Source organism: Portunus trituberculatus, chromosome 14 (assembly GCF_017591435.1).
Source record: "Portunus trituberculatus isolate SZX2019 chromosome 14, ASM1759143v1, whole genome shotgun sequence".
Classification (NCBI taxonomy): domain Eukaryota; kingdom Metazoa; phylum Arthropoda; class Malacostraca; order Decapoda; family Portunidae; genus Portunus; species Portunus trituberculatus.
Genome location: NC_059268.1, coordinates 4,323,100 through 4,336,457, shown reverse-complemented (window position 1 = coordinate 4,336,457; position 13,358 = coordinate 4,323,100). Strand labels below are relative to the sequence as shown.

General features: G+C 36.2%; 1 protein-coding gene across 1 annotated transcript in view; it reads left to right on the top strand.

Annotated features, from left to right (window-relative positions):
- Nucleotides 1-2,515: 2,515 nt before the first annotated feature.
- Nucleotides 2,516-13,358, top strand: part of LOC123503533 (phosphoglycerate kinase-like) — a 54,825-nt gene continuing 43,982 nt past the window's right edge. The window contains exons 1-3 of the mRNA XM_045253372.1: nucleotides 2,516-2,638; nucleotides 3,221-3,445; nucleotides 11,279-11,418. Of these exons, the coding sequence (XP_045109307.1) occupies nucleotides 3,384-3,445; nucleotides 11,279-11,418 (202 nt within the window). The 5' untranslated portion in view covers nucleotides 2,516-2,638; nucleotides 3,221-3,383. The remainder of the gene's footprint in view (nucleotides 2,639-3,220; nucleotides 3,446-11,278; nucleotides 11,419-13,358) is intronic.

The following is a 13,358-nucleotide window of genomic DNA, read 5'->3' as shown; positions in this document are numbered from 1 at the left end:
AGAAATGAGAACAATAATTAAGGACAGACCATCAGAATGGGGCTTGGTGGAGAGTGGAGTTCCACAGGGATCAGTGTTGGCACCAGTAATGTTTGCGGTCTACATAAATGACATGGTGGATGGGGTGTCCAGTTATGTGAGCCTATTTGCAGACGATGCAAAATTGTTAAGAAAAGTGAGATGTGACAAAGATTGCGAACTACTCCAGGAAGACTTGGACAGAATATGGAAATGGAGCTGTACATGGCAAATGGAGTTCAACACGACAAAATGCAAGAAAATAGAGTTTGGCAAGAGTGAAAGAAGAATCAGGAGTATGTACAAGATAGGAAATGAAGACATAAAACCAGTCATGAAGAAAAAGACCTTGGGGTGACAATTACCAATGACCTATCGCCAGAGAGACATATAAACAAAATAATTGGAGAAGTATTGAACTTATTGAGGAACATAAGAGTGGCGTTCGTATATTTAGATGAAGAAATGATGAAGAAAATAATTACTGCAATGATAAGACCGAGGCTTGAATATGCAACAATACAGTGGGCTCCGAACTTAAAGAAACACATAAGGAAACTAGAGAAAGTACAGAGGGCTGCAACAAAATGGTGCCTGACTTAAGAGATTTGACTTATGAAGACAGACTGAAAAGAATGCAACTTCCGACCCTGGAAAACAGAAGAGAAAGGGGAGACCTGATAGCAATATACAGAGTGATGATTGGCATGGAAAAAATGGATAGGGAAGATCTGTGTATGTGGAATGAAAGAATGTCGAGAGGGCATGGGAAAAAACTAAAAATGGCCACTTATAGGAGAGATGTGAAAAAATATAGCTTCCCTCATAGAAGGGTGGAAGCATGGAATAGTTTAGACGTGGAAGTGGTCAACGCAAGGAATATCCATGATTTTAAGAAAAAGCTGGACATTAATAGATATGGAGACGGGACAACACGAGCATAGCTCTTTTCCCGTATGTTACAATTAGGTAAATACAATTAGGTAAATACACACACACACACACACACACACACACGTATTCATTTTTATCCTGAGTATCATAGTTGTAAAGGATAATTACAAAACATATGCTAAGCTATTTTATTACTTTACTCGACTCTCCCGTTTTTTTTTTTTTTTTTTTTTTTTTTTGCTACTATATATACCCTATGTCATGACGTCACTGGACATCTACCAATCAGAGTGCTAAGAAATTATTACGCTATGGCAATACTAAATCAGTGAAGACTATTGGCCATAATGAACGAAATATTTTCAAATCTCTCATGCGATTTTTTTTTTACTGGATGAAGGGACTCTATTCACATACACACCATTTCGTTCATTTGTAGATAACATTTCCAGAACTTTCTGAACAATTTTCATGACTGCACATTTCAAACAATGTATATTTGTTTTTTATTTGTATCTCAGGGAATCGGCCATCAGTACTCATGAGGAACCGTTCAGACGGAACCGGTCCCAAGACTCGGAACCGATTCCAAGTAAGGCGTTTTATAGAACCGTCGGGACCGGTTCCAGAACCGATTCCTGCCCAGCCCTACCGTAAACCCTCTAAATTTTAATCCCTACAACTCTCCACCCAATCCAATAGGGCAAGGTATAGGGAACCTTAAGTTTCTTAACCTAAGAAATTACTGAAAGGGCTTACAATGTAGGCCTCATATTTGTCTTAGCATACGGCCAGTAGTTTCAGTTTAATGCAATGAATGACAGGCCGGATCGATGGCATGGTTGGGGGGCCGGGCAGTGTTGCCACACGGTCAGGTTAGAATTATCGTACTGGCTCCTAAAAATTATGGTATTTTCAATAAAATTATCGTACATAATCCTAAATAATATCGTATTGTTTATAGTACTATACCTGTATGTATAAACATGTGTTGCTAATAAAAAATAGGTGATAATAGTAATATACTCCTGGGGCTTACTTTTACTTTTATTTACATGGATTATATTGAAGCATTATCTGAACACTGCCTTCGAAATGTTGATACAAAATCTAAAAATAAAAAAAAAGGTTAAATATATACCTAATTATATAAATAAAGAAACCACTTGCAAGGTCTTCCTTCAGATACAATTAACAGAGGACTTCATATTACGGTAGCAAAATTAGCAACACCCAGAACAAAAATAACACTACAATCCATATGGATGCAAATCTCTATTGGATTTATTTACAAAGAACTTAAATAATTAAATTACTGGTACCACAAACATAAAAATAACTGTCCTTCAAAAGACAAAAACACTGCAATGTGACTGCTGCTATAAATTTATTATAAATCATCATCTGCGACATTATGCAAAAGCTGTGCCCGATTACTGATACGGGTAAACATGTCTTTAGTTGGGGAGAATTTTACACATGACCCTCCTGAGCCTTTGATACAGCTAGCTGAAAGAAGTGCTCCATTTACTGTACTTGTTTTTAGCCTATTTCTTTGTATGTGCCCACTCAATCGTGCGTACTAAGGCAGAGTACGCAGTGGGGAAGGGTGGGTAGAGAGGTCCATAGAGGAGGGACGTCCGGACGTGACAAAGACACGTTCCTGACTCTGTATACCTTTCCCTCCCCTCTCCTCCGGATCTTCCCTGTCTGACAGACGTAACGGGTAAGATTAATACACTGTTGTTTTTTAAATAAGCTGTTAAAATCATATACTTTTTTCTATCTTTTATTATTTCAGTAAGATGGAAAGAAGCTGTTATTACCCCATTTCTCGTTACATAAAGAACGACATAAAATTATCGTACAAACCATGCGATAATAGAAAATGGTATCGTACATTGTACAGAGGTCATATCTTATCGTACATGTACGATAATTATCGTACGTGTGGCAACACTGGGGCCGGGGAGGGATGGTAGAGTTTTGATGAAGGTCGTCTGAGATGTTCTGAAGGTCGTGTTGGGTGTTGCCAGACTGACACACCCCTTATTATGCACTCCCCGTTATTATATTAGAATTAAGTGATTTCTTTGAAAAAAAAATCTTTATAATGAAAAGTCTTAAAAGATATCTACTAAATTTGTAATTTAGGCAATATCAATCAATATATTAATAAAAAAGAATAATAAATACATAAAAAAAAAAAATGCATTAAACTAGCCTTAGAAAATAGCATTACAATAATTTATAGAGATATTGGTTAAGTGTTGGGAAGGGAAGGTTACTAATAGTAGCAATTCTATAGATTGTGCATCACCCTTGAGTGAAGGTGACTGGGTTGTGAGGGTCACGGCGCCAGGCAACCAGCTGACTGAGCTGAGCCAGCAGCACATTACACCAAGATCGTCTGCGGAAGGGCTGCTTCACACCTCTCCGGACCACATACAGTGTTACTTTGTTGATAAGCAATGGCGTTGAATAAGCTTAGCATTGACAAGGTGGATCTTTCTAATAAGAGAGTTCTCATGAGGTAAGCATTACTAATTGTTGTTTTACATCATTGTATTGCACACACACACACACACACACACACACACACACACACACATATATATATATATATATATATATATATATATATATATATATATATATATATATATATATATGTATATATATTGAAAGCATGCCGGTGTTACTTAAAGTTGCTTAGCCAAGCATATAGGTAACTTTTCTCTTTGCATCAGTGTTCGACGTAGAAAATTAGTTTATTGTGTCATTACAGCACTGCAAGTAGGAAACAGTTCAATCTGTCAGACGTTTAGCGACTAAATTGTGTGTGTACATGAGTATGATTGGAGACGTGCCTGACTCCTGGATTAAAGTGACCGGGTAAAACTAGATTAAGGTCTTTCTCCTTTTTATTACAAGTAACAAGTTTCCTCCTTAACACCAACAAGATAGAGGACGTGATTGCATAACAGGTCCTTTGGATGGGAAAAGACAAAATAAACCAATTTTTACAATTCCTAAAAAGTATAAGAGGCTATATTATTGGCTAAATTGGAAAATAAAATCTTTAGAATACTAATGGAAACTAACATTAACTAAAAATGTGACCCCTAATTTAGCCTAACCTACCATAGCTGGTTAATCTAAAGAATGATTAAGACAAGGCACGCCGCTCTGTTTACTAATGTTTTCAGGTCCTACTTCCATACAAATTAGGGAACAAAAGTGGGAGTTATTGGTGCTTTTGTTATGATGGATGTCATCCTTAACACCACATAAAGTCTCCTAAAATCAGTAGTCAATCCTTATGATAGTAATCTAACTTTTGGAATGAGGGTTAAGAGGCAAAAACATTAGTAAATAGAATGGTATGCCTTGTCTTCATATTTACTGAATAAACCTTTGTACCTTATTATGCACACCACACTGTTATGCTTAGGTAGCATTCTTACGTTATGTCTGTGAAAGTTTTAATGCGCCTGTTATCCTTCTGGTATGTGTTGATATATATATATATATATATATATATATATATATATATATATATATATATATATATATATATCCTTAATCCAGCTGCATCAGATACAAGTATAAAACTTATGTCATTTAGAAAGGGTGGGAAATCCAAAGGGATGAAGACCCCTAGGTTTAGTTGTGGTAAGTTTGCTTAGATTAAGGGTTAGATTTAGCTAGTTTATGTTAGATTTCATCAATATTTTAGGGATTACTAGGGATTTTATTTCCCAATTTAGCTAAATATGGTCTCTTAGGTCTTTTGGGCAATTGCAAAATTTGGTCTATTTTATCTTTCCCCACCCAAAAACCCCACTTTCCCAACAAGTTGCCTTGCTTATTTGTGTTGGAGACCAGGCTGGTGATGAAAGGGAGGAAGGCTTTATTGTATAGTTTTACTTCCCAGTGATTAAGATAACTGATGATAATAGGTTCTTAAAGATAGTTTTCTGGGTTTTATTAACCTGAGGCAGGACTCTGACTCTCTTGGGGGTGAGAGAGGGTGTGTTCCCAGTAATATCATTAAGTGGGATTTGCTTAACCTATGGAAGTGAGGAGGCACAGTCAGCATTGCTCTAGTGTGTGTGTATGTTGGAGGCTAAAAGCAAACTTTACTTAACTTAATTTGGATGGTGATGAAAGTCGGCCTTGTGGAACTCTTGTATCATTGTTGTGTACCAATTTGTCTACTTGGTGTTGTAATAAACTAATGCTTTTGAAGCAGAAAGTAGTTTTGATTAGTTATATGAATTGATATAAAGAAATACACATTGACAACTCATGTATTATGATTTTTACCAAGTTAGGTGTTACCCATATGTAGTACTTAAGATTTTTTAAAGAAAATAAAGCAGTGATCTAAAGTTGGAATAATTCAGATGCCATCTTTGACAAAATATTGACATCACTATTTTTTTGTGGTGTATCTCAATCAGGATTTGACCATCTCAGTAAGGAATATTGAGGATAATACCTCCCACAACCTCTCTTACAGATTCTTACAGAAAATGCAAAACTAGGCCTGTGGATCCAGCTCCATTCTGGCACTTGCACTGTTGTGTGTATTCACTACAGTTGTGGCAGTGGTGAACTTAAAAAATTTACTATTTTGGATTTTTGCTTCATTAAGATTACTCTCAAATTTTACTACTGTTTCAGAATTAATCACATACTGATGCAAAGGATTCCACTTCTCAAGCCTTGTTCTCTCTCTCTGTAAATCTTCCTAGAATGTCCTCTAGTTCTCTGACCCTCCTGCATTAATAAGACACCGTGACAAACGTCCTCGTCATGTTTCACTTTCATTATCTTTATGTCCCCTCTCATCTTCCTATATATTAGTGTTGAGAGTCCAACTTTTTTCACCCTCAGCTCATAGCTTAAGTTCTTTAGAATTGGTACCAGTTGTCTAGCTGTCCTCTACACTCCCACTCCCTATACAGCTTCTATATTAGGGGTTCTCAACCTTTATAAGACCATAAACCTGGACCCCCTGTAATCTGACATCGAACAAAATATTAATTTAATGACCGACACTAACTCATTATATAATGGTACTGCAAAGGATATTATTAAATCAGCCATCTAAGTATCCTTGGAAATATTCCTGAGAACCTCAGGTTGAGAAACCATGTTCTATATCATTTGCTTTATATGGTACCAGGTTTGCATATTTTAGGTTTGTCCAAGCTAATGATATGTAGAGATTTCTGAAGTTGTTCTTTCAGTGCTACAAATGTCCTCCTTATCAGTCCTAAAATTTTGTTGGTTTTATTCATCTCATCTATTAAATGATCTAAGCAATTTAACTTATTGTCAATCAGTATATCCTTTTCCACACTCTTTTCACCATTGATCCATGCATACTGTTTCACTCTTTTATCTATTTTTGTAATCCCAGTCTGTATGTACTTGCATTTTTTTTTTTTTTTTTTTTTTTTTTCTTTTTGAAAAGGCATACAGATCAACCCTTCATGGACACTGCATCTCTTTGCAGCAACTCCATATCATCCTTACCCCTTACTTTTCTATAGATTTTACAGCCAGTTTTTAAAATGTGATGTTGTCAATTGCTATCAATAATGTGGCTGTTTCTTGGTATGTCCCATTTTTTTAACTACTTTCAGTGGTAATGTTAGTGTCAACTTCTTGGAGACACCAGAGTTTCCTTAAATAAATGTTGGTATCTTTTATCCCTCTGCAACAGGAAACACCAATGTTATTCGTAGATCATATGCAATTAGAATTTATATTAATGATATGATGATATGTCAAAATGTTTCTGTGTCAGTGGAAAATAGTGGACATCACTGTAAGGAAGAAATACTAATGGCATTTACAAATGTGTGTTGGGGCTCCCTTGTCGGGGTGAATTTTAGGTTCATTGACATTCATAGAGAAGTGAAGAAGTCCACACTCGCTACATGCACATCTATCACCTCTACAGACTTCAATATTTTAAAGTGTTTTTTATGCCTTCAAACATTGATACATACACATAAAATGGTAGCGATTTTTTATAGTATTTGGGATAACTGATAATGTCAAGTATTGATGCTCAGGGACTGGGAGGGAAAGTGTTATATTTGTGCCCGTTTTATTTATTTATTTTTTTTTATTTATTTATTTTTTTTTTTTTAATGTTGGCCAGCCAAGGGCAAAAAAAGAGAATCATTCATTTACCTTAGATCATTTCACTCTGATTTTGGCATATTTGTTAGCATATTGCAAGATCCAAGGAAGCAACAAAAATAATCATGTTAGGTGAAGAATGATATGTCAGTATCTCTTGAAAGTCCCAGTCAGCAAGTGCCAGTTGCAGTGGCAACTTGGGTAGCACAAAGGAATGCAGCATAGAATCCTTGGGTGTCATGTACTACTGCTGCTGAATTATTGTTCATGCTGAAATATTGTCATGTCCAAGTAGGTCTTCAATATTAGTGCATTAAAAAGTGATTGTGTATGCACTATAATTATCTTGAAATCCTGTTGATTAGAGTTGAAGTGGTAAGTTTTACCTGTTATCTTAGCTGTGTTATGGGATCCCAGTAATTCATAAATTCTGGGGACTATTTACAATGTAATTTAGCGGTGCTGATGATTCATGTATCCATTGTAATAAGTTGTTAATTACATGAGCTTGTAGGAAATGCATTGTTTTGAGCATGCAGCCCCTGATTTTACCTGAGGTGACCTGACCTTACCTTATCTTATCTTATCTTATCTTATCTTATCTTACCTTACCTTACCTTACCTTACCTTACCTTACCTTACCTTACCTTACTGTATCGAACCTAACCTAACCTACTTATATCACCTAACAAAAATTTCCTGTATCATGAGAACTGATAGTTTGTAACAAAAACATCAATGAAATGTTCCTCAGTATCCATAAAAGTAATAAAAACCCCACCTAAATATGTAGAGCAGGGATACTCAACTTCTTTTAGTGAAGGTCCAAGAACACAGTTTTTTATATGTCAAAGGTCCGAATGATGATTTATAAAATAGGGATATAAATCTGATACACATAAGCATGCAAAACATTTTATTTCAAGTTACAAGTACACAACTTTAAACTTCAAAGTTATTCATAATTCCAACTTCAGAAAAAAATCAATTCTACAATAATAATAATAGTACTATTACTATGTTTGCAAAGAAAGTCTATCTAACTGCCAAAGAGAAATCCAAAGAAAATATCTTTTAAACTCATTATAATGCCGGTACTGCACTAACTGAAAACGTAAAGTTCGTAAACATTACTCAGGTACATTTGTCACAGAATGATTGAATTTTGCAAATGCTCATTAATGTGAAAAGTTACATTTCTTGTTCTTTGCAATGTCCTTGAACCTGGGAACAAAGGATGTGACAGCCAATCTCAGACATTGGTGAAGGTGTTCATTGGTCATTCTAGAGCGGTATTTGGTTTTCACTAAATTCATTGTAGAAAAGCAGATTCACAACTGTAAGTAGATCCAAACTTTGTCAGAACATACACTGCAACTTTATGCAGACTAGGAAAAGAATCGTGTGATACCTTCTGTCTCCAGAATGTGACAGGATCACACTGAGCACTCTCCTCTTTTAGGATCATATTTTCATGCAGATCAATTAGTTCCATTTGAACTGATGCAGCATTTACCCTTTTGAACGCCTGTTTTGCTTCGTGTGAAAACAAGGTTACATTTGAAACCATGAAGGGGTTTTGAATAAAACGCAACAGCAGACTTCCTAGTGAAAAATCACCATCACCAAAACGATCTTTCAAGTTGCCAATCAGTTTATCAATAAATTCAGTATAATTATGACCTTTCTCTCCGTTGGTATGCTTCAAAAGTCTGGGAAAGTGATGAAGTTCTCCCTGCAAGTCATTTTTGAAAAGTTCCAGCTTCTTCTGGAAAGCTTGAACAGATGAAATAAGATCACACACTGTGTTTTTTTTTTTTTTCTTGTAGTTGAGATGAAAAGTGATGTCTGTTAAGAGTGCTGTCTTTTCCATCTCCTTTTCGTCTTCCAAAAGTCTAAAAACCTATTTGCTTTGGCGGCACTTTGTTGGCTTCTAAGGAATATTTGTACTTCTTTTCTGATACTCCAAAATCTTTCCAAAACCTTGCCCTTGTGTGTGTGTGTACCGGGGTACGCACAACAGCTATCGGCGGTCCGGATTTGGACCGCGGTCCGCCAGTTGAGTACCACTGATGTAGAGTATCATGATCCTTTACTAAGACAATATTCTTTTGTTGAGCACTCACTAAAGAAATTAGTATTTTCTTTGCTGAATCTCATATCCTGTGGTAATGACAGTAATCAAAAGAAAGACATTATAAAGTTATGCGATTCACATAAAAGAATTTGCATACTATGATGATAAAAAAATCATATAAATTGTAGAGTGAATTCAAATAATGATCTGTGTGAAGTGCAGTGTAGAGCAATCTGTTCATCCTCACAACTCTCTTCATTGTGGGGCATGGAAATCATGCCCCACAATTTGGGAACTGCTGACTGAGGAGCTGACATGCTTGCCTTCTGGTAATACTTTTGTTTTACTATTTCATTCAAAAGAAGACAAAGATATGATTGGAAAAGGAAAGGTGTTGCCTTCATTTTCAAATTGTTTTCATATCATATTCATGCACAACTACATTTCTCATTGTTATTATATAGCTACTGTATTTGTCAGAATGTGGTATTGAGGTGAGTTAAGCCATATCAGAAGTTGGTTGGATATTGTCTATGGAAAATATGCATAACCACATCAAATGTAATTGTGAAGCCTGTTTCATTTTTGTCACCATAAAATTTTAGAGTATTCTTTTTTCAGGAAGCATATTTTATGTAAGTGAAAAATTGGCGGAGGGCAACAAAAAACTAGTAAAAGGCCCACTCAGTCACTAGTCCCTTTACAGATCCAAAAGGGTTAACCAAAAGACAGGGATATATGTTTTGAAACCTCCCTCTTAAATGAAATCAAGTCATAGGAAGTTGGAAATACAGACACAGCAGGGAGTTCCACAGTTTACCAGAGAAAGATATGAATGAGTGGACTGGTTAACTCTTGTGTTAGAGAATTGAACAAGATAGGGGTGAGAGGAAGAAGAAATCCTTGTGCAGCAAGGCCAGAGGAGGAGGAAGGCATGCAGTAGCAAGATAAAAAAAAAAGCAGTTAGCATGAAAATAGCAGTAGAAGATAGCAAGAGATGCAACATTCCAGAGGTGAGAAGAAGGCTAAAGACAGTCAAGAAATTCTTAATTCCATCCTATCTAATAGAACTGTGAGTGGAATCCTCGCCATACATGTGAAGAGTACTCCATATATGGGTGGATAAGGCCCATGTACAGAGTTAGCAGTTGGGAGGTGAGAAAAACTGGTGGAGATACCTCAGAATGCCTAACTTCATAGAAGCTGTTTTAGCAAGAGATGAGATGTGGAGTTATGAGTAAAGGACAGACCAAAGATATTCAGTGTAGAAGAGAGAGGACAGTTGAGTGTTATTGAAGAAGAGGAGATAGTTGTCTGAAAGTTTGTGTCCAGTTGATAGATGTAGGAATTGAGTTTTTGAGGCATTGAACACCAATAAAAAATCTTTAAAAATTTTGAAGTGAGGTTTTCTGTGGTATCCCTGCATGATCTCTTTGTCTTCTTGAAGGGTTTGTCATCTCTAAATGATTTTTTTTTTTTTTTTAATTCACAACACCACTTAGTATGGACCTCTTACTTTATGAAAGTATTTCCAACCATACTGATGAATGTGTTTTGTTAAAAACAACTTTTATTATAGCTTTGCAAAACACACTAGCTGAGCTTATTTAGTGGTGAAATTTTTAATGATATGGAAAGATGAGGTATACACATCACAAGCTACAGTATTTATTAGTCCATTTCAGTTGCCTTGTCTCATGAAAAGTAAATAAAGATTTATACAGATAATAATTATAAAAATAGAAATAATATTATGAAGATTTAGAACAAGATTATGTTGTTATAGATTTTGTAATACTACAGAAATGGCATTTTAATTTCTTTGTATCTCATGTGTCATTTTAATTTCTCTGTATCTCATGTGTTAAATCTATAGGTTCCAAAGCAAGAGGTTCTATAGAAAAACTGCAACTTTATAAAGATCACAAATTTTGTATCACCTTTTCTGCTTTCATATGCAATACTAGTATTAGGTATTTAAACAGTCTTAGAGTTAACTTCTAAGTCTCCTGTGTTATTGTGTACTCAATCAGATATACTCCTCATTTACAGACATTTATCTCTGAAAACAATGGAAGAGTAACTTATATTTGAAAATGATTTTTTTTTTTTTTCTTCTTTTTTCAGAGTGGATTTTAATGTGCCGCTAAAAGATGGTAAGATCACCAACAACCAACGAATTGTTGCTGCGCTGGATTCTGTGAAATACGCATTGGACCACAATGCCAAGAGTGTTGTGATATGCTCTCATCTGGGACGCCCTGATGGTGAGTTGAGTTTTTTCAGACTAATTGTGAAGTGTTAAAATTGAGATTTATGAATCTATTGAAAGTTGATTTCAGATCAAGTTATTATTTGAAGATTTTGAAAGTGAACAAGTCTAACTGGTGCATCTCCATGAGCCTCCAGTAGACTTATGGAGGTGCATTTCACTTCATGAAATGTAAACTGATGTCACTGAGGAATCCAATGAGAAGCCCGCCATGCACGCTAAACCAGCCTGAGCCGCCTCACATCACTTCGCTGCCTAGCTCTGTACTCTCTAGATGCCACTCCCTCCAGTGTGCCTGACCTTCTCCTCTTTTACTGGCTTCTCTAAGGAGTTGTCCTGGTAAGCTCTCTCCTTTCCCTGCTGATGCTAAGAGTTTTTGGTGACTATGAACACAATCCGAAGATTATTGTTTTTGGTTCTTGTTCCCTGTTACTTGGATACTTTGGAGAATTTTTCCTGTTAGCAGCACAGCTGGAGTGGGCTTCCATTGGCTCCAGTATCCTCCTCAATCCTTAACCCTGGACTTTGTGTTGGTTGTGAGGGTGTTGTGGTGGGAGTGAGGGTATCCTGGTGTTGGAGGTTTGTCTGGTATCCCACTGAGCCACTTGTCTAGTGTCCTCTTAAAGCACTCCACTGTGATGTTTGTCAGATTGCGGAGTTATTTTGGAATGCAGTTGAAGAAGCAGGTTCCTTTGTGGGTGAATGTGTTATGTACCAGTGTTCGCAGTCTGGCTGTTGAGCCCTGTGTTTCCTGTACATAACATCAACTTCTCCTGGCATGTGGATTTACTACAAAGCCTACATTTGGGCTTTTCCCTCCAGAATTTTTCAGACATAGATGACTATGTATCTTTCCCTCCTCTTCAGCAAGTAATTTTTTATTTATATATATATATATATATATATATATATATATATATATATATATATATATATATATATATATACAGGCAACCCCCGTTTGACGAAGGTTCACACAATGAAATTTCAGTACAACGAAGGTTTCATTTTTCTACCATCTGCTCGTTTAACGAACACCAAACTCGCTTTAACGAAGTTTTATCCAGGTATTTTTTTCCCAAATTTGAAAGCCCCGCCATATCACGCAAGCTGATAGGATTTTGAATACACCAGGAGCTGCTGGTACTAAGGCCTGTCTCAGGAAAAATCCTGGGACCCCTATAGAATAAAGATCAAGATCAAGATCAAGCCTCTCGTGGACAACATGCGCAACATTCACTCCCCAGTCGAAACATAACAGCATCAGCAGCAGCTTGTCTTCCCTAGCTCAACTTACCACCAAAATGCCCTGTAATTGGCCTAGTGTTCGTAAGAAGACCAGGAAGTCTCTTACTCTCCAAATGAAGCTAGATATTATTCACAGACACGAGAGAGGCCAGAAAACTATAGCAGTGCTGGCCACTATCTTGACTCCATATTATACTGTCTCTATTTTCAAGTCAGCAGATTCTATTAAGAAGGCTGGTGAGACCGTATCTTCCTTGCAAGCTAAAAGAACCACCTGAACTCGTAACTCTACTATGGATAAAATGGAAAGCCTTATGGAAATGTGGTACATAAGTTTTGTATGCAGTACAATGATGTGCACTTTGTTTACATTCCACAGGTTGCCGGTTAGTGTCTTTCCCGTTTCACTCTTCCTTCCTTCATAAAGTTAAGATCATCAACATTATAAAGTTACATACATACATACATTAGTGTACATTATAATGACTTAAATTAAACTACCTAAATGTTTAACTTCATAATTTTTACTTTCATTAAACCTTTTACTGTACTATGATGCGCACTCGCTTTGCTTACTTTCAATGGAAGTTCAAATCAGGGGTTAAACTTGTTATAATCGGTTCGTTTAACGAAGTTTCACTTAACGAAGTATTTTTTAGGAATGTAACCCCTTCATTAAACGGGGGT